The sequence below is a fragment of the Chiloscyllium plagiosum genome, unplaced genomic scaffold (assembly GCF_037043375.1).
Source record: "Chiloscyllium plagiosum isolate Xiang-an unplaced genomic scaffold, Cpla_swu_hap1 HiC_scaffold_35, whole genome shotgun sequence".
In the NCBI taxonomy this organism is placed as follows: domain Eukaryota; kingdom Metazoa; phylum Chordata; class Chondrichthyes; order Orectolobiformes; family Hemiscylliidae; genus Chiloscyllium; species Chiloscyllium plagiosum.
In genome coordinates, this window is record NW_028270173.1 from 16,791,855 (window position 1) to 16,812,569 (window position 20,715).

At 46.8% G+C, this 20,715-nt stretch overlaps 2 protein-coding genes across 3 annotated transcripts in view; one reads left to right on the forward strand and one right to left on the reverse strand.

Moving 5' to 3' along the window:
- The window catches only part of skic2 (SKI2 subunit of superkiller complex), a 61,227-nt gene that overhangs the window by 24,184 nt on the left and 16,328 nt on the right, over positions 1 to 20,715 (forward strand). For both annotated transcript variants that reach the window (XM_043678180.2, XM_087979319.1), the window contains 7 exons: positions 3,362 to 3,508; positions 5,105 to 5,201; positions 5,526 to 5,738; positions 7,784 to 7,894; positions 9,868 to 9,979; positions 13,805 to 13,923; positions 14,555 to 14,692. In XM_043678180.2, the coding sequence (XP_043534115.2) occupies positions 3,362 to 3,508; positions 5,105 to 5,201; positions 5,526 to 5,738; positions 7,784 to 7,894; positions 9,868 to 9,979; positions 13,805 to 13,923; positions 14,555 to 14,692 (937 nt within the window). The remainder of the gene's footprint in view (positions 1 to 3,361; positions 3,509 to 5,104; positions 5,202 to 5,525; positions 5,739 to 7,783; positions 7,895 to 9,867; positions 9,980 to 13,804; positions 13,924 to 14,554; positions 14,693 to 20,715) is intronic.
- On the reverse strand, positions 15,021 to 17,558 carry LOC148140201 (uncharacterized). The gene is made up of 2 exons (XM_087979766.1): positions 16,419 to 17,558; positions 15,021 to 15,101 (listed from the first exon to the last, which is right to left on the reverse strand). Exons 1-2 carry the CDS (start codon positions 17,556 to 17,558, stop codon positions 15,021 to 15,023), a joined length of 1,221 nt encoding a protein of 406 aa, XP_087835892.1.

The window sequence follows — 20,715 nt, forward strand, 5'->3', positions numbered from 1 at the left end:
CTATACCAATGAGTCATCAGCAGATACAGACTTCAGGCAGGGAAAGCCTTAAGTGGTGAAGAGTCTTGGAATTGACAACTGTTGTGATCACTTCTAATAATCAACCACAGAATTCGAGTCCATGTTTTCAGTTATTAATTTGAGTGTATGCAATGAGCAAGTCCACTCTGGACTAACGGGAATGGAAACTCTGCTGAATACAAGAACTTAATCGATTTACACATCTTCAATCCCTTTCACAAATTCCAACCTTGTCAGTCCATAAAGAGACAGTAAATTTATGTTTTCAGTCCAAGGGATGTACCTTCACTCACCCAGATGGATATTGCTTAATCTTACCCTAGTTTTGTACTGTTTTCTTCAACCCTTACCTGTATGTTTGATCTGTGCCCTCCACTCTCTCCAAACCAGTTAATCCTTTTAAGGTTTCCAAGACTTTTCTGGAAGTGGCCTGCGGCCCATGACCTTTCTGGTGTACAAAGATAATCCAGAGAATTCTCTCAATTTTTCTGTGAACGTAGAAATCCCTACTTAACCATATAGTCTAATGAACTCTTTAGGAACCAGGACTTGGCACTGTACAATCCTGCAAAAAGTATAGATTATAGGCGAGAGAAGTAGGAGGAAGCCATTCACACCCTGGGGCCCGCTGTATTACATAATAATCTTAAGAACTATAGGAGCAGGAGTAGGCCACCTGACCTGTTCAGCCTGCTCCGCCATTCAGTAAGATCATGGCTGATCTTTGTGGACTTGGCTCCATTTATCAAAACCCTTAATTCCTTTACTGTGCAATAATCTAACTACCTTTGCCTTAAATACATTCAATGGGGTAGCCTCAACTGCCTCACTGGCCATTGAATTCCAGAGATTCACAACCCTTTCGGCGAAGAGGTTCCTCTTCAACTTAGTCTTACATCTACTCCTCCTTATTTTGAGGCTCTGTCACCCCAGTTCTAGTTTCACCCCACCAATGGAAACAACCTCCCTGCTTCTATTTTGTTTATTCCCTCTATAATTTATATATTTCTATAAGATCCCCCTCTCATTTTTCTAAATTCCAATGATTATAATCCCAGTCTACTCGATCTCTCCTCATAAGTCAATCCTCGTAACTCTGGAATCAACCTGATGAACCTCCTCTGCACCCCCTGTAGTGCCAGTGCACCGTTTCTCAAGTAAGGAGACTACAACTCTGTGCAGTACTCCAGGTGTGGCCTCAGCAGTAACCTGTACAGCTGCAGCATAACCTCCCTGTTTTTAAACTCTATCCCTTTTAGCAGTGAAGGACAATATTCCATTTGGCTTCTTAATTACCTGCTGCACCTCCAAACCAACCTTTTTTATAATTCAGACACAAGTATTATAAGTAATCTCCTTCCTCAACCCCTATTTCCAGTCTGCTCTCCATATCACTTGATTTGCTTCGTGCCTGAGTATCTCTGGATGTCTGCCTTGAATGGATTCGACGATAAAGCACCCACAGCCCTCTGTAGTAGAAAATCCTTAACTCTCTTACATCTGTGAGTCAAGAAATTTCTCCTCCTCCTCAGTCCAGAATGGTTGACTATTTATTTTGTACATGCGTACCCCATGTTCCCGATTTCCCAGTCAGGGCAAATGTTTTCTCAGTGTCTACCCTGTCAAACTCTTCAAGGATTTCCTCCTTTTCAATGACTTCAATTCTCATCCTTCTAAGCCTCAGGGGTCATTAAGCCTAGTCAACCCAGTCGTCCCTCTTAAAGAAGTATCCTTGTCTCAGTAATCTGTTTGGTGAGCCACTCTCCCTCCTTTCACATATTATCCTTCCTTGGGTAATGGCGCACTTGGTTAACCTGAAGTCTCCACCATCAGCGCACTGTGTTCGCAATGTGTAATATCGACAGGATGCACTGTAGTAACTCGTCAAGACGCCTCAAACAGTATCTACCAAACCTCTGACCTCTACCACTGAGAAGGACACAGGCCGCAGGGAAGCGCTTGTTCACAATAGGTTTAAGAGCATAGGGAATCAGAGCTGGAGTGGACCATTCAGCACTTTGGAGTCTGCTCCCTCATTCAGTAATATCATGTCTTACAGTTTTTACCTCAGCTCAACGTTGTCCCCATGTGCTGCTGATCTGTTGTTATCCAAAAATCTAGCTATCTCATTATGCATGCGGAATGAGTGGACATCCACAATTTCAAAGGCTCCCAACCCTTTAAGAGAAGAAATGTTCCCCTCTGCGTCTGCCCTAATTTGCCAACCCACTATTCTGAGACTGTACTCCATGTTCTTGATTCTCAAACAACAGGGAATAAGCTATTGATGTGTACGCTGTCAGCATTCTGGGAATTTTGTGTGTTTCAGTGAGGGCCCCTTCATTTTTCTGAACCTTGTGAAATATAGACATTTCTCTACTTGAAGGGCAGTCCACTAATCTGAGAAACTAGTCTAGTGAACCTACAAGGCACTCCCTGTACCTTTTCTTTATCCTTCCTTGGTTAAGGAGAACAGTCCTGTGCTCTCATTAAGATCCGATTACAATCTACAGTCATAGAATCCTTACAAGGTGGAAGAAGGTCATTCAGACCATTGAGTTCACATTGACCCTCCAAAGAGCATCCTACCCAGACCCAACACCCCCATCCTGTCCCTGTAAGCCTGCATTTCCCATGGCTAACCCACTTAGCCTGCACATCCCTGGACTCTGTGGGCAATTTAGCATGGCCAATCCACCTAGCCTGCGTGTCTTTGGACAGTGGGAGGAAAGCAGAGCATTCGGAGGAAACCCACAGCGGATGTGGGGAGAATGTGCAAACTCCACGCACACAGTAGCCCGACTGGAATCAAACCTGGGTCCCTGGCGCCGTGAGGAAGCAGTGCTGACCACTGAGCCACTGTGCTGTCCACAGTTAGACACCTTCACTCTTAAATGCCAGTCTTCCTGCTCCAGAGAGCTTGGGACTATGGTCTGGCACAGAGTAAACAGTGTCCTCAAATGCTGTAAGATTTAATAGCATTGGCCAAACTTGGACTTGGAAATAGGTCAGGAAGATGCCGTAGTGTGTACATCAACTAGGGAGGGTGTTGATAACCAGCCGAAACAGTGCTATTGATACACTATACATTCTTTGCCTATCTCAGACTGTCCTCCAGGTTCTGTCAAAGTTAACCAGAGCAGTGTCTTCAGCCTTGAGACTCTGTGCTGTTGGTTGTGCAGCAGCTGAGAAGGTGTGTTGAGATTTCCCGTCTCCCGCCCTTCCCCTCATACTGGTGCAGAACATCTACCCCTTTCTCGGTGTTTGCAATCACCCATTCCCCGTCTCTTTGCTGAATGGGCAGCTCCTGACCCGGGTCCTTGTTCCCACCTGCCTGCAGGAGGATAAAGCAGAAGAAGATTTACGTGATCAGCACCATGAAGAGGCCGGTGCCTCTGGAGCACCACCTGTACACTGGTAACAGCCAGAAGACACAGAACGAACTCTTCCTGCTGCTCGACGCTCAGGGGAACTTCCTCACCAAGGCGTGAGTCTGGGGTAAAGTGGGTGTACTCGTGTGTCTAAACCGCTGCATCAGTGGGTCAGTACGGAGGGAGAGTTGCGCTGTCGGAGGGTCAGTGCTGAAGAAATACTGCAACTGATAGGCAAGGGTACTCACTACTGAGGGAGTATCACACTGTTGAAGTTGCCCTCTCTTGCTAAAGCAAGGCACTGTCTCTCCCATCAGGTGGACGTAAACGTCGTTGTGGCCACTATTCAACAAAGAAGCAGGGGTGGGCTGGAATGGGGAGATCGCTCTGATATCTCGGTCTGTATTTAGATTTCAGTCGACGTTAGTAACATAGATAACCTGGTGATTAAGACACGGCTGTTTGCTTTGTATAATGAGCATATAATGAATGCAGCATTTCCCATGTTTGCAACAGTTGCTCCATCCCAGTGAAAAATGACACCTAATTAGCTGTAATACCGTTAGGGATAGCCTGAGGGTGTGGTGGGCACTACATGGATGTTTATGTTAACTCTTTGCATCTGGGCATTGCCTGTTACACCTCATCTCTGTTTTTAAGTGTCTAGCACCAGTCCTTTCCTTAATTTTGAAAGTTCATTTATGGGTTGTGGACATCACTGTCTGGCCTATTGTTAGTTGTCCTTGGGAAGGTGATGGCGAGCTGCCTTCTTGAACCGCTGAAGTCCATTTGGTGTAGGGAGGCCCACCGACCTTCCCTGGAATTTCTTTTCTCCCTGTTCCAGAGAACCCTGATGCACTGGATTTCGAAAGAGGGAGCCAGTCCTTTTGCGGGTGTGGACCCGCTGCCAAGGGGGAAGCGTTGACACCCACACAGTGCTGTGAGGGTTGGGGTGGTGGGATTCCTAGATTTTAACCCACAGACAATGAAGGAACAACCACTTAGTTCCGTGTGTGTGTGTGTGTGTGTGTGTATCTTGCAGGGGAACTTCAAGACTTGCTGGGCTGGAGGGCCTGTTTCCACACTGTAGAGATTCTGTGAAAGTTTCTATGAAAGACAGTGGTATCCCTCATATAGCTGATACCCTTGTCCTTTCACATGGTAGTGTTTGTGGGTGTGTCTAAGGAGCCTTGCTTTTATCATAGAATCCCTACAGTGTGGAAACAGGCCCTTCTGCCCAACAAGTCCACACCAAAGAGTAGACCCATTCCCCTCCCCTATTATCCTACATTTACCCTTGACTAATGCACCAAACCTACCACTATGGGCAATTTAACACAGCCAATTCATCCTAACCTGCACATCCTTTGGGAGGAAACCGGAGCACCCAGAGGAAACCCACGATTATGCTGGGAGAATGTGCAAACTCCACACAGACAGGTCGCCTGAGGCCGGAATCGAACCCAGGTCCCTGGCGCCGTGAGGCAGCAATGCTAACCATTGCGCCACCATGCCATCCCATTTATTACACAAATGACATTTCTGTGTACATACGAAAATGTGAGCACAGCCATCAATTCCAAAGTCATGGCATTTTTACCTTCCATAATCCCACTTTGCGAGCGAGTTCCATCCCCTGTTATTCAGCCGGTCTGTTCCCCAGTGCAGTCGCAGTTTTACCCTTGTTTCCGATTTGCTTGCTAATGTTGCAGGTACTACGCAGCAGTTGAAGCCAAGAAGGAACGTAGCAGCAAGCACTCGCAGTCTTTCGGAGCCAAGCAACCGGTGTATCACGGAGGCTCCAGCCAGGTAAGGCTGTTGTATCTCGGTGATGAAAGATGACATGCACGTCCATCATTAACACCCCTAACCCCTGTCAACCCCACGTTCTCCTCCCATACCACATCTGGGTGTCTGACAGGTTGCTGAAAGTAGGTATGCATGTCCAATAGGCAGTGAAGGAATCTAGACAGGAGAACTCTGTCATTTTCTGAACGGGAATCTTGCCTCATTTTGCTTTATAAATACTGAGGAGTCTTGTGACCAGCCAGTCCACAGCTGTATCCAATTGGGCATCTTGCCAGTCTGTCAGCCCCGATAACTAACCGTCTTTCTGCATTTCACTGGGCGCAGGATAAGAGCGTGTGGTTGTCCCTGATTGACATGCTGAGGAAGAAGGACAGTCTTCCCATCGTGGCGTTCACCTTCTCGCGGAACCGCTGTGATGAGAATGCCAACATGCTCACCACCGTCGACCTCACCAGCACTGTGGAAAAGAGCGAGATCCACATTTTCTTCCAGAAGTGTATCTCCCGGTTAAAGGGCACCGACAGAGAGCTACCGCAGGTACGTGTTGGTGAGCCTGTGTCCTTAAATCCCAGCTCAACGTGCGGTTGAACAGCACCACTCCTATCAAGAGTGATGAGGAACTAAATGATGGCTCCACCGCTGCCTCTTTACGTGGGTGGGTTTTATGTGGATGGTAACATAAATGTAGAATAAGCCATTGAGCCCCTGAAGCCTGCACCGTGGCTGATAGTCCACCTTGTTACCATATTTTCCACTCTGCCCTCTATCCCTTGATGACAGTAATCAGAGATCTATCGAGCTCTGTCTTGAATGTACTGAATCTCCATCTCGCCTCATAGGGGCAGCACGGTGGCTCAGTGGTTAGCACTGCTGCCTCACAGCGCCAGGAACCTGGGTTCAATTCCAGCCCCGGGCAATTCTGTGTGGAGTTTGCACGTTCTCCCTGTGTCTTGTGTGTTTCCTCCGGGTACTCTAGTTTCCTTGCAGAATCCAAAGATGTGTTGGGTGAATTGGCAATATTTAATTGCTCACAGTGTTCAGGGATGTGTACTCGGTTAGGTGTGTTAGTTAGGAGTAAATGTAGGATAATAGAGTAGGGGAATGGGTCTGGATGGGTTACTCTTCGGAGGGTGGGTGTGGATTTGTTGGGCCAAAGGGCCTGTTTCCACACTGTCGGGATTCTATGAATGACTGAGCAGCCACAGCCTCTGGAGGACAGAATTTTAAAGATTTACCATCCTCGTCATCTTGAATAACCTGCTTCTTAATCTGAGACTCAGTTAGTTCTGCTGGAGTCCATGTCAGTGAATATATTCAAGAAAGAGATTGCTGCATTTAGATTTGAAAGGCAGCATGTGATAGCGGAGGAATAAAGGCATGGGGATAAAGGATCAGCCATGATCGAATTGAGTGGCGCCACGGGCTTGAAGGGTCACCTGGCCCACTCCTGCTTGTTTCTCTCTTTCTGATCTGGGTCCAGACTTCTCAATCTCTTCTTGTAGGACTGTCCCAGTCCGGTGAACCTGTACTGCACTCCCTCTATATTCTTCATTAAATTAGGTGGTCAAAATTGAACATCTACAGATGCGGGCTCTCCATGTTTCTGTACAATTGGGTGTGGGTGGCAGATATGACACATCATGTGAGGTACGTGCATAAGTCCAGGTGGGGACAATGCTTTGGAAAGTGAGGAAAGAAGCTTAGCACAGTATTTGCTAAATGTTCGGTTTTTCAGAGACGGTGAAATGGGTTTTGGTGCTTCCTCACTTGCGATTACACACAGTGTGATGGGATTTGACTTTTTTCTTTTTGCCGCAGCTTGCATTGAATTGGGGAGCGTTGCTTTTTGGGGAGGTTTACAGTCAGGGAGGACAGGATTCACTGTTTTCTCATCTGTGTTTTCTGACAGTCAGATAGTGTTCTGGATTTTATTTTTGCCTCTGGTTACAGACAGGAGGGATTTTGTGTATTTTGTTTTTTGCATGGTGTTGCAGCTGTGAAATGTGTTTTGTGGGGAGGGATATTGTGTGAAATAACTCCATGAAGGCCAGTATCCCATCATCAAGCCACCCTTTTATGTACACATGTATAGAACATGACACTGATCCAGCCTCCTCAGAGCCAGTTCCTAGGGTGTGCAGAATCCCTGACACTCCTGTTTATATGTCAGTCAGGGCTCCCTGATTTTCACCAGACTAACAACCCCAATTGGGGAGTTAATTCTCTGGCGTCGACCTGGCTGACCTCATTCCAATCACCGTGCTATGAGGATGGAGCTCGGTGTCTGGGATTACTGAATGAAGCCCCGTGCTTTTTATTTTTGCCTTGGGCCACAGACAGCTTCGGTTTTTAATGCCCGGGACGACAGACAGTGAGATGAGCTTTGGCTTTTTTTCTCCCCCCTGGAGTTACAGACAGATGGGTTTTGATGTGTTCAGTGGGATTGTGTCCCTAGCAAATGCTTGGCTCAACGCCAACTCCAGGATATGTTGATACTGAAATTAAATGTGCATCACGCGTTGTTTACTCCTTTGCTCGATCTGTTGGAGTTTTAAAGACGCGTTTCTGTTTCCACCGGACAGGTCCTTCAGATGGTGGAGCTTCTGAAGCGGGGAATTGGTGTCCATCACAGTGGGATCCTTCCAATCCTGAAGGAGGTTATCGAGATGCTGTTTACCAGGGGCCTTGTAAAGGTATAACATTGTTCTGTGTGAGCTGTGACTCGCCCACTTCCTGCAGACCTCCTCACCCTTACAACATTCTTTTTGTAAAATTGATTGATTTGGTTTAATCTTGTTGTCACGTGTGCTGAGATACAATGGAAAAATATTGCTTTGCGTGCTATACAGACAGATTGTACCATACAAAGTGTATCCGGGTCACAGGCGTCTGCTGTCTGTGGAAGATAATTCCACAGGCCCTTGACCCTCTGAGAGAAGAGATTCCCCCTTGATTTCCTTATTTTGAAACTGCGTCTCCTAGTTCTAGCCTTCTCAAGAGGAACCCCTTTTCACCATTTACCCTGTCAGGGCTCCCCTCAGAGTGTTTTGCGTTTCAATATGAACGTCTCTCGTTCTTCTGAACTGCAATGCGTTTTGGCAGAAACTGTTCTGCCTTTCTTCATAACTGTTTCATCTCCAGATTCAGCTGAATGAACCTTCTCTGAACTGCTTTCACGGCGAGTTATTCCCTCCCAAAGTAAATTGACCTAAAACCAAACACACCGTTCTCGGTATAAGTTGAAGCAAGACTTGCTGTCTTTTGGGCATGACATTTTATTAAGGACGTGAAGGTTTTGCAGGGATTGAGGTAGAGAAGGTTAAGAGGAGGTTTGATAGAGATTTTCAAAAGATCTAATAGATTAAAGAAAGAGAATTGGTCTGTCATAGCTAAACACATGATAGCCCCCAAGGGCACAGATATTAGATAAATTGACCGAAGACCCAGCGATAAGAATCGAAAGACTTCTTTTACGCAACGAGTAGATGTGATCTGGAGTGTGCTGCCCGAGAGAATGGTGGAAGCAGACATGGTAGAGGTATTCTGCAAGGAATTGGATCCATAGCTGCAGGAGAATAAATATAGCAGGGATATTGGGAAGAGTGAAGGCTAGGATGCACAGACTCTGATAGCTCCAAGGTTTGTGTGAAGACTTGTAGCTCGGTGGCAGGTTGCAGTTGTTCTGGGAATGCTTGCCGAGCTGGGAAGTTGGTTTACAGATGTTTGGTTGTAATGGCTGGCATATTGGGTCAGGGTTAACATGTTTATTGATGGAGTCTGTGGTTGAGTGCCAAGCCTTGAGAAATTCTCCAGCTGTCCTCTGTTTGGCTTGTCCTATTATTGTTGTGTTATCCCAGTCGAATTTGTGGTCCTTGTGGTCTGTATGTATAGCGACAGCTGGTCGTGGCCTTTGGGGGCAGGACAAGTTTTAGTGGTGTACAAGATTCCATGCAAGGACTGCATAAAACATTATATAGGACAAACAGACAGACAACTAGTGATCCGTAATCATGAATATCAACTAATCATTAAACCCCACAATCAGCTGTCGCTAGTAGCTATACATACAGATGACAAGAACCACAAAGTTGACTGGGACAACACAATGATAATAGGACAAGCCAAACAGAAGACAGACAGAGAATTTCTAGAAGCATGGCACTCACCCACAAACTCCATCAATAAGCACATTAACCTCCACTCAATATAACGGCCACTGCAACGATCAACTGTAACCCACAACTGGATGCAGCGGGAACAAAACCAAATAAATTCCAACTGATACAGTACACCAGTGCTTCACAGGAGGCTCCACAGCACTGAGGATGTCACCTAGGAAGGGAGCGAAACATCTAGTAGCCAAAATCCCAGCTCAGCCAACATATCCTGCATCTGATAGCTCGCTTTGATACTGTGTTGTTATATGACTGTGAAACTTGACTGCATCTCCCTCTGGCTTGTTCCATGGAGTGAATGGTTGAAGGAAACTGGCCTGAGGAGGTATTGATCCAGCAGTCAGCACTGTCTGTGTGTTTACAGGGTCTATATCAGAGGGTAATCTTAGTTTTTGTTTTGCCATACGGTAGAGATTCAGCACCGTCTGTCTGTGTGTTAACGATGTTTATATCACGAGGTAATTTAGTTTTTGTATTTCCACGTGCTGCAGATTCTCTTTGCTACAGAGACCTTTGCGATGGGAGTGAACATGCCAGCCAGAACTGTGGTGTTCGACACAATCCGCAAGCACGATGGGACAAACTTCCGAGACCTGACACCAGGTAACGATGTAACCTCCTCCCCCGTACCCCCTCCCCAACTCCTCTCCACACGTGGCAGGCTCAGCCACGTCACTGAGGGCAGACCACCAAACAGAAAGTGGAGAGGGGTAGTAAGAATACGGAGACACAGTCCAGGCTTGTGGTGGGATGGGGGAATGTCGTTCAGCGGGAGATGACTAGTAGAGATGCGGGGTGAGAGGAGAAATTGAATGAATTTCAGTTATCTGGATCCCCTTGTGGGCATTGTTCAGCATCGCTCAGCACAGAATTCCCCATTTTCAACGGCCTGGTGTTACCATTGGCCAGAAACTGAAGTGGATCAGCAAGGTAAATACTGTGTGACTGTAGGAGCAGATCAGAGGTTGGGAAACAGCGAGCAGCTCCCCACGTGACTCTCCAAAGCCTGACGACAACTGGCGACAAAACAGAAGTCTGATGAATGCACTGTACTTACCTGGGTGAGGCAGGCTCCAACTTCACACTGAGCTTGACAGCATCCAGGACAAAGAACCTTGCTCAACGGACACCTCCAGTCACCGTCTTTAAACATTTCACTTGCTGCACCACTGACGCTTGCTGGCAGCAGCTTGTACCATCTACGAGACCCTTTGAGGGCACCTTGCAAAATATGATCTCTGCCACCTCAAAGGACACTAGGCTGCCATCACATCTGAACCCAGGCACCATCCTGACTTGGAAGTGTATCACCATTCCTTCACTTTGGCTGGATCACAATCCTGAAGCTTCCTTCCTAACAGCACAACGAGGCACTCCTGCACCACATGGATTGCAGCAGTTCCAGGAGGTGGCTCACTAGCACCACCTTGTGGCAACTAAGGATAGGTCATTAAACCGATTAGACTCCCTACAGTGTGGAAAACTAGCCCTTCAGCCCAACAAGTCCACACCAACCCTCAGAGTAACCCGCCCAGTCCTATTTCCCTCTGACTAATGCACCTAACACTATGGGCAATTTAGCACAGTCAATTCACCTGACCTGCACATCTTTGGACTGTGGGAGGAAACCAGAGTACATGGAGGAAATCCATGCAGACACTGGGAGAATATGCAAACTCCACACCGACAGTCGCCCGAGGCTGGAATCGAACCTGGGACCCTGATGCTGTGAGGCAGCAGTGCTAACCACTGAGCCACCATGCCACCCCATAAACACTGACTTTACCAATGATTTTAAAAAGTACTTGCATGTTTTTTTTTCTCCACCATCATTGCCTTGCAATCCTTTTGTGGTGGGTTTACTTACTGCGAGGAATGACAGAACATTACAGCACAGAATGAGACTTTCAGTCCATCTTGCTTGTCCTGGCTGTTTCTAGAGAACAGTTATTTACAGTTTCAACTTTTTATTGTTTGTTACCCTAAGCATACCTCGTAGAATCATGGAATAGTTAGAACACAGAAGACAGCCACTCAGCCTGTCGCATCTGTTCTGGCTCTCTGTGCTGGCTCTATCATGGCATGTCGTACACATCTGTTTTGCGACATTCTCTCCCAGTTGCTGTAGTGTACAATATTTAAAAGGCATCTGGATGGACATATGTCTAGGAAGGGTTTAGAGGGATATGGGCCAAATGCTGGCAAATGGGACTGGAGTAGGTTAGGATATCTGGTCAGCATGGATGAGTTGGACCGAAGGGTCTGTTTCCATGCTGTACATCTCTCTGACTCTCCGCATTCAACTGCACTTCGATCAACTCCCCTTTTTGCTGATGTCCACTTTGTCTTTTGAAAGAGATCCTTGACTTTTCAGCTCTAATCTAGTGGCCAAAATCCTTAATTTTTTCCTATCTGTCACTTTTAAAGAGTTTTTGTTTTGCTCTTGCAACTGTTCACCTCTTCATTTGTCTTACCTTCTCTATATGGACGATTTAGCATATGTGTCTTAACATCTGTGTTTCAAAGGCCTCTATTTTCTTCCATGGATCTTTTATTTATAGTCTGGAGTTTCTGGCTGTCAGGTTGCATCTTTCGAGTTTTTTTCTTATTACAATCTTGGGTTTTATTCTTAACATGTAATGGGTTTGAGGCAGGGAAAATAGTTCCAGCCTCACTCGTCATCAAAACTAGGGGTCATCAATATAATGGTGACTGATAAATCTAGTAGTGAATTCGGGAGAGGTGCCTTTACCAGAGACTGGTGAGAATGGGTATCCCACTATCACAGGGTGAGGTTGAAATGACGAGTATAGATACATCTAAGGTGAGATAGCAAAAGAAAGATGTGTTGCTGAGTGTCATAGAGTCATAGACATGTACAGCACAGAAACAGACCCCTTGGTCTAATTCGTCCAAGATTAATCCTAAATTAATCTAGTCCCATTTGCCAGCATTTGGCTCATTTGCCTCCAAACCCTTCCTACTCATATACCCATCCAGATGCTTTTTAAATGTTGTAATTGCACCAGCCTCCACCACTTCCTCTGGCAGCTCATTCCATGCACGCATCACCTTCTGTGTGAAAACGCTGTCCCTCAGGACCCTTTTAATCTTTCCCCTCTCACCCTAAACCAATGTCCTCTAGTTTTGGACTTCCCTCTTCTAGGAAAAAGACCTTGGCTATTCACCTTATCCATGCCCTTCATGATTTTATAAACTTGTATAAGATCACCCCTCAGCCTCTGACACTCCAGGGAAAACAGCCCCAGCCTGTTCAGCCTCACCCTTTTGCTCAATCCCTCCACCCCTGGCAAAATCCTTGTGAGAAGGAGAGGACTGCGGGGAGGCCTTGATGGAGCATAAGCTCTAGCACAGGTCAGCTAGAGTCACTGCAGTGGTTTTGATGTAATGTCTGAACAGCCTGGCTCTGACTTTTAAGATTATGCCCTTTGCTTTAAGCTCCCTCCACCAGGGAAAATGGTTTCTCTGTATTATCCGTTCTGTCGACTCTGTTGAGGGCTGGCTAGTTCAGTCAGAGGTCATTCTTTTATTGTGCAGCCTGCTGTCCAGATCCCTGAGTTTGGGTTTAATACAGACTCATTGAGGAGAAGGCAAAGTAAGAACTTTCCTTAGGCTTGTGTTTCTTTATAACACTGTTTGTTTATTAGAAGTTAAGACTAAATACTACAGTAAATGGTATTTGGAGATATACCGGGCTGTAATTTTGTCCTTTTGCACTCTGGAAGGAGTATTTCATAAGCTCTGCTGCCTTTTGCCTGTGAGCCTATTCCACATGCTTCCCTGTATGTGTTTCTAACATTCACGTCGCTAGACTTCAAGCTGCTTCCTCATTCTCTGTGTGTTTCTTCTTTCTTTTAAATCTACCCACACTGCGTTATTTATGCCGAGTGAGGAGAACTCTCTGACATCATCGGAAGGTTGCTCTCGATTCCTAAAGTCCTTGCACAGCAGCAGTCTTACTGGAGAGTAATCCAGAGACCAGCATTAATGTGACATGAGTTTATAACAAACCATGGCAAATATGGAATTTGAACTACTCATGATATTACCATTGTAAACCCATCCAGGTTCACTTGGAGAAGGAAATCTGCCATCCTTCCTTGGTCTGGCCTAATGTGTGACTGCAGATACAGAAACCATGTGGTTGACTTTTCATTGCCTTCTGAAATAGTCTCGCAAACCTCTCCCATTGTATGTTAAGAAGGCAGTTAACGTAGATAATACTCTGCACGTCCAACAATCCAACAATGTCCCACATTTGATTAAAGATGAAATCAAGCAGCACAAAGCTCCTTTTTAATCACACTTTAATCTTCAGTACTGAAGCAAATCCAAACAGAACCTCCAAATCCTGTCCTGACCGCTTACCCCATTTTTAATCCTCTACCCGTGTTGTACTCATTGCAGGTGAATATATTCAGATGGCTGGGAGAGCAGGAAGAAGAGGACTGGACACAACAGGGATGGTTATCATCCTGTGCAAGTCTGGGGTCCACGAGATGGCTGACCTCCACAAGATGATGTTGGTAAGTAATGCAGTTGGAGGGGTGAGAAGGGAGGTGGCAGTGCGATTCAGTCTTGGAGACCAGCTAACTTTGAAGGAGTCTACCCTTGCCCTTGTGACCTCGTGTTGCATGAGAAAAGGAGCAGTTTGTCAGTCATTCAGTTGCTTTGTTTGCAGATTTTGCTGTGCAGAATGGTCACCCTTTGACTAAAACCCTACTTCGATTTCTAGCTTTAGTTCAAAACAACTTGACTTTTCTCCATCTTTCTCCTTTGCTCTCTCTTGCCCTTTGCCACCACTTTTGCCTTTCACTGTTCCTTTTGCTGTCTCTTTCCTGTTACCCAGATTGCTTTGTGCAGCCCTCGGTGTGAGCGTGTGTGTATTTTGTTGCACTGTGATGGCTTTGTGCAGCCCTCCGTGCGAGCGTGTGTGTATTTTATTGCACTGTGATGGCTTTGTGCAGCCCTCAGTGTGAGCGTGTGTGTATTTTGTTGCACTGTGATGGCTTTGTGCAGCCCTCCGTGTGAGCGTGTGTGTATTTTGTTGCACTGTGATGGCTTTGTGCAGCCCTCCGTGTGAGCGTGTGTGTATTTTGTTGCACTGTGATGGCTTTGTGCAGCCCTCAGTGTGAGCGTTTGTGTATTTTGTTGCAGGGGAAGCCAACGCTGTTGCAATCACAGTTCCGTCTAACCTACACCATGATCTTGAACCTGCTGCGGGTGGAGGCGCTCCGGGTGGAGGACATGATGAAGCGGAGTTTCTCCGAGTTCCACACCAGGAAGGATGCCAAGGTACAGCTGCAGATTATCACCGAGTCCTTTTAAGGGCTTTAGATTAGATTCCCTGCAGCGTGGAAACAGGCCCTTTGGCCCAACCAGTCCACACCGACCCTCCGAAGAGTAACCCACCCAGACCCATTTCCCTCTGACTAATGCTCCTAACACTATGGGCAATTTAGCATGGCCAATTCACCTGACCTGCACATCTTTGGACTGTGGGAGGAAACCGGAGCACCCAGAGGAAACCCATGCAGACACGGGGAGAATGTGCAAACTCCACACAGACAGTTGCCCGGCGCTGGAATCAAACCTGGGATCCTGGTGCTGTGAGGCAGCAGTGCTAACCACTCAGCCGCCCTAACCTGACTTCAAAAGATTCATCTTGTAGCTCTAGGTTTCTGTTGCCTTGAGATCCAATCACCTATTCATATTCAGTTTTACATTTCTTTAAAACCAAACCTCCATCCAATTGACACTGATCTCGTCAAGTAGACGAAAATATTGCATCTGCCCTATCCTAGGTACTGCATTTTCAAAAAAAAAATTCTCTCATGAGCTGGGCCAGCATGTTGCCCGTCCTTAATTTCCCCTAAAAGGTGGTGGTGAACTACCTTCTAGAAACACTGCAGTCTGTTTGCTCTCAGTAGACCCATAATGCTGTTTGGGAGGGTATTCCAGGATTTTGAGTCAGTGACCCTGTAAGCAACAGTGACATATTTCCAAATCAGGATGGTGAGTGACTTGGAGAGGACCTTGCAATTGGTGGTGTTCCCATGTATCTGCTACCCCTTGCCCTTCTAGGTGGAAGTGTTCATGAGTTTGGAAGGTGTTGTCGAAGGAGTCTTGGCAAATTTCTGCAGTGCCCCTTGCAAATGGTACATACTGCTGCCATTGAGCATAGGCACTGGAAGGAGCGAACAGTGCCTATCAAGTGAGCTACTTTGTCATGGATGGTGTCGAGCTTGTTGTTAGAGCTACTCTTGTTCATGGGGAGTATTCCAACAGCCCCTTGACTTGTGCCTTGTCGATGGTGGACAGGCTTTGGGGAGTCAGTGTTTTATAAATTCTCAAGGATCGGGTTCGCAGGAGAGTAGTCTGACACAGACCAGGAGAAAAGAACTGAGAGACGAGTTTGCTAGAATATAAGTATTTTATTCCCCGCAGTGTCGCCTCAACCAGGTCTCGTACTTACAACGGGTCTGGTTTATACTCACTCTACATGTTACCGGAACTGGGAGCCGTCAGTTCTCGTAGAGCGGTTGCCAACAACCCACGCTCGGCGGTTAAACGTAACCCGAAGCAGACTCTACCGAACTGGGGACTTTCCCAGCTTATATACTCTTTCGAGATCTAAACATTCATGCGAACAACAGGGCAAGACTCTTTACGAGTTTCAGCTGGAACCAATTAAGCTTGCAACATCCTGTTTGACAGTGTCTGTTCCTTATCAAGGCTGGTAGCATAAACACCATAAGCAACACATTCCATTCCGGCAACATATTCATGCGAACAACAGGGCAAGACTAAGCAACACATTCCATTCCGGTTACATACAGATAATAAGATTCACACATGTATTGGGACATAATTTTAACCCTTTCACCACATTCCACTGATTGGCCCAATACATGTGTTACATCATGCCCATATATATCTTTTCCAACAAGCGTCTACGTACACGCCAAATATACAAGCAAGTCAGGACATTACAGCATGTTACGATCACCAGGACTCCTACCAGGATCGATAACAGATAGGTCTGATTCTGCCATTGCCACTGATAAACATTTGAGAGGCATCCCGAGAACGGTACTGTGGGAAGCATGGGATGTGGGTTATTGGTAGCCACACAGAGTGTGTGTGGCCCAATCTGCCACATCATGTCCCTTGAAGCTTCAACAGTCCATTCACACAGGGCCGTTCCCTTAGTCAAACAAGGGTCTCGATATCTGTCCATCAGTAGACAAGCTTTACCTTGATCAGTCTGTTCACAGGCGGACAGATCATAGGTAATATTGGTATCTGGGCTAAACCACTGCCCCTTTGTTTTCAGGAAATAGTATCCAGAAGACGTACTCACCGGTAATACATAATATTGACAGACCGTAACAGTTCGAGTTACATTCATGGTAACAAAATGCCCTCTACACATAGTTGTATTACACCATGTTTTCTCTGGATGTGTCATCATCCACAGTTTCTCGGATACATTCCATATTCCCCTCCAAGCTTGTACATTAGGGGATGTTACCGTGCGCAAGAATCGTTCTTTCTGCATCTGTGCATGCAACATGTTAATGTGACAGGCAGTCCAATTTAACTGAGTTGTAATGTTCTCAAACAGTTCCTGGGTGGCACCCCAGACATCTAGTTCCCATTGCAGGGATTGTATCAATATTTTAGCTGTTTCTCCTTGAGTCATCATTACGGATGGCATCCATCTTCCAATAGTGTGTAGTCCTTGTGAAGTAGCCTGTCCTGTGTTGGATAATTTAGTACGGGTTACCTCAGAGTCAATAGCATTTGAGATACCCATGACAGTTCCTGCACCTCCCAGTAGAGTGTCATACCATGCACGCCGCCTCCTCTTATGTTGGCATTCTGGGATAGCCGGCAGCCGCACCTGCCAGTGAACATCAGTGTGCAGTACTGCCTGGGCCATCTGCTGACAAGTTGACATAATGGGAGCCAACTGTGTGCGGTGCGCGTCAGAGACGTTAGGGCGCACCAAGATCAGCCATAACATTCGAGTCCGGTTTTGAATAACTGTTCCATTGCTGATCCAGATGTCCTCATCTCCAGTCGTGATGTTCCATCGTGTCCCGTTTGAGCTTTCACATTCACGAGCGGTTATATTCCAATGACACATATTCACCATTGCATTCAACATCAATGTACAGTTAGGGGTTATCAAAGTTACATTTCTCCCCTTATAACATCGTACACAAGTATACATTTGACAATCACTCGTGAGATCTAAAATTGTACACCATTGATTTGCCGCACACTTAAAATCATCTTGCTGTCGTTCCTCACTACTAATTTTCCAACCTACATTTTGTTTCGATAAGGGTACCAACGACTGAGCTGGCACACTCCTCCAGACTGATTCCCCAGGATACATAATGGTGACCAGACTGTCTTTTCCTTGGGCTATGATCTCTGCTGGTTTGGGGGGACCAGTTGTCTGGCGTACCCATACCTTGGCACCCTTAGTGTCAGTAGACCCAAATCCCCCCGTCCCACGCTCAGTAACCTTAATGGGAGCTCCCGTCTCTTCCACCGTTGTAAGGTTACATGGTTTAATAACTAATTGTGCTATTCTGTCTCCCTTCTGTATCACATAAGGTTCAGATGTGATGTTGACCAGGACTACTCCCAATTCTCCTTGGTAGTCCGCGTCAATTACTCCTGCCATTACATCAATCCCCTTTAGTGACAATCCCGATCGCGGGAGGATATGCCCATAGGTTCCAGGGGGACAAATCAATCCTAATCCGGTCTTAATCACCGTAGGTTTTTGTTGGACCAAAGGTCTGTGTAGTTAACGCTCGTAAGTCCAGTCCAGCCGAAGCCGGTGTGGCCCTTACGGGAATATTAGCTTCCTTAGCAAATTTCCACATTTTAATAGGCTGTGCCTTTGGGGTATCACACACCCGTATCATCCGATTCAAGGGCGTCACCCCGTTTCCCAATGGGCGGTTATTAATTTGCTTTACTACCCGAATCAATTGTTTCTTCCAACCTGTTAAATTATTACATCCTCCTGCCTTTCGCAGGGAGGATTTTAGAAGCCCGTTCATTCGTTCAATAAGTCCCGCAGCTTGCGGATGGTAGGGCACGTGATAAATCCACTCCACATGGTTATCATGACACCACTGCTTCACCATCCCTCCTGTGAAATGGGAGCCATTGTCACTCTGGACCTGTATGGGCAATCCATAAAATTGTTCGATCAAATCTAAACACCGTAAGGTAGCCTGTTGGTTGTTATGTCGACAGGGATGGGCTACCAAAACCCCAGACATAGTGTCCACAACTGTACATATATGGTTACATCCTTGTGAGGAAGGTAATGGACCCACAAAGTCCATTTGCCAGCTCTGTCCCGGTCCCTCTCCTCGGTGTATATGTCCCATCATATGTTGGGGCACTCCCTGCCGTTGATGCTGACACTGCTCACACTGGTTTACTGCAGTCTTAACATCATCTACCATAAGATCTATTCCTCGGTCTCGAGCCCATTGCAAGGTTCCTTACACTCCCCAGTGCCCAGCCTTAAGGTGTGCCCATCTAGCTAGGTCCACTGAGGTGCCCCTTTGCACATTCATGGTTCGGACGATACCATCCACATATCGATTATGTAGAGCTTCCACATCATTTCGAGATGTATGGGCATCTACGTGGGTGATGTATATAACCAGGTGTTGAGCTTTTTCCCAGAGATCTTCCCATAACTGTTTACCCCATACTTCCCTATTTTGGATCATCCACTGATTGGCCTGCCAAGTTGGCATCCATTGTGTCATGCCGTTAACCACTGACCAAGGGTCAGAAAACAAATAAACTCCCATGACCCCCGCTTGCATGACCACCATATGTACTGCTTTTAATTCTGCCCACTGACTACTTTTCCCCTCGCCTAGTTCTTCTAGGGTTATACCTTGTTTCGGATTAAAAGCGGCAGCTTTCCATCTACATTGTCCTGCCTTCCATTGGGCTGACCCATCTACAAACCAAGCCGTGGTTTGTTCATCCAGGGTCAGTTCATCATACCGTTTGCCCATCTTGACGGGTGATTCTTTATACTCAATCACCTCAAACCGCTTTTCCCCTTCCCCAGGGGCCTCTGCCACTTGCTCATGCAGGACTGACACTCCCTTTTGTCCAGTCCGCACTCTTTCTGACACGTACCATTTCCATTTGATAATGCTGCTCTCTTGGGCGGTTCCTATCCTGTGGGTAATGGGGTCACTGAGTACCCACGGGAGGATAGGAATAGCTGTTCTCATGATCATTTCATGTCCAATAGTTAGAGCTTCAGTTTCCACCAAGCTCCAGTAACATGATAACAATTGTTTCTCAACGGGGGTGTATCGTTCCCCTGCCGGGGGCAATTTCCGGGACCAAAATCCCAATTCCGCAGGAGGCTGAGCCCGCGGTAATTCATGCATAATTGCCTCCCCCTGTTCATTCCGTATGGGATTCCCTTCCCCATCTAACATTACTTCCCGCTGCACCGGGAGGCGTCTCTGGACTTGTTTTCTCCTAACTACTGGTTTAGCCTGGAGTACGGGTGGGTCATCTTCATACTGATCATCTGAATCTCCCCAAATATTTCCGTCCCAATGGTCGATATCCCATCGATCCCCATTATTTAACTGGGCTACAAACGCCCGTACTTGTACTGGGTCCGGGGTTCGAGGGACCTTCCTTTTCTCTTTCCGTTTCTTAGCAGACAGATACATAATAGTTCGTCCTGCTAGTTCAGTTAATGCTGTCAATTCAGCCTTTAACTTCATAATTTCCTGCCTCAACATAGAGGCATCTCCCGAACTGAGTCCCTGCTCATGTTTCAGGAGGGCTAATTCTGCTTCAGCTTTTTGGCGCTTGTCTGACTGTTGTCTACAAGTCGCCGCACATGCCCACATCCTCCGCTGTACCCCAGGCAAGGGGTTCTTCGGCAGGACTGAGATCTTCTCAAGGGTGGACAGCAGCGACACTGGGGTTCCTACGCCCTCGGCTTCCCAGTTTTCCGGTCGCCCCCCACCATTTGCCCACATCCTCCGCTGTACCCCAGGCAAGGGGTTCTTCGGCAGGACTGGGATCCTCTCAAGGGTGGACAGCAGCGTTACTGGGGTTCCTACGCCCTCGGCTTCCCAGTTTTCCGGTCGCCCCCCACCATTTGCCCACATCCTCCGCTGTACCCCAGGCAAGGGGTTTTTCGGCAGGACTGGGATCCTCTCAAGGGTAGACAGCAGCGACACTGGGGTTCCTACGCCCTCGGCTTCCCAGTTTTCCGGTCGCCCCCCACC

What these genes read in the sequence shown, in the direction of transcription:
- LOC148140201 (XM_087979766.1), bottom strand. Translation starts at nt 17,558, where the DNA reads ATGGTGAATATGTGTCATTGGAATATAACCGCTCGTGAATGTGAAAGC. An exon ending in CCTATCTGTTATCGATCCTG is followed by an intron (nt 15,102 to 16,418) that starts GTAGGAGTCCTG and finishes GAATATGAATAG; the next exon opens with GTGATTGGATCTCAAGGCAA.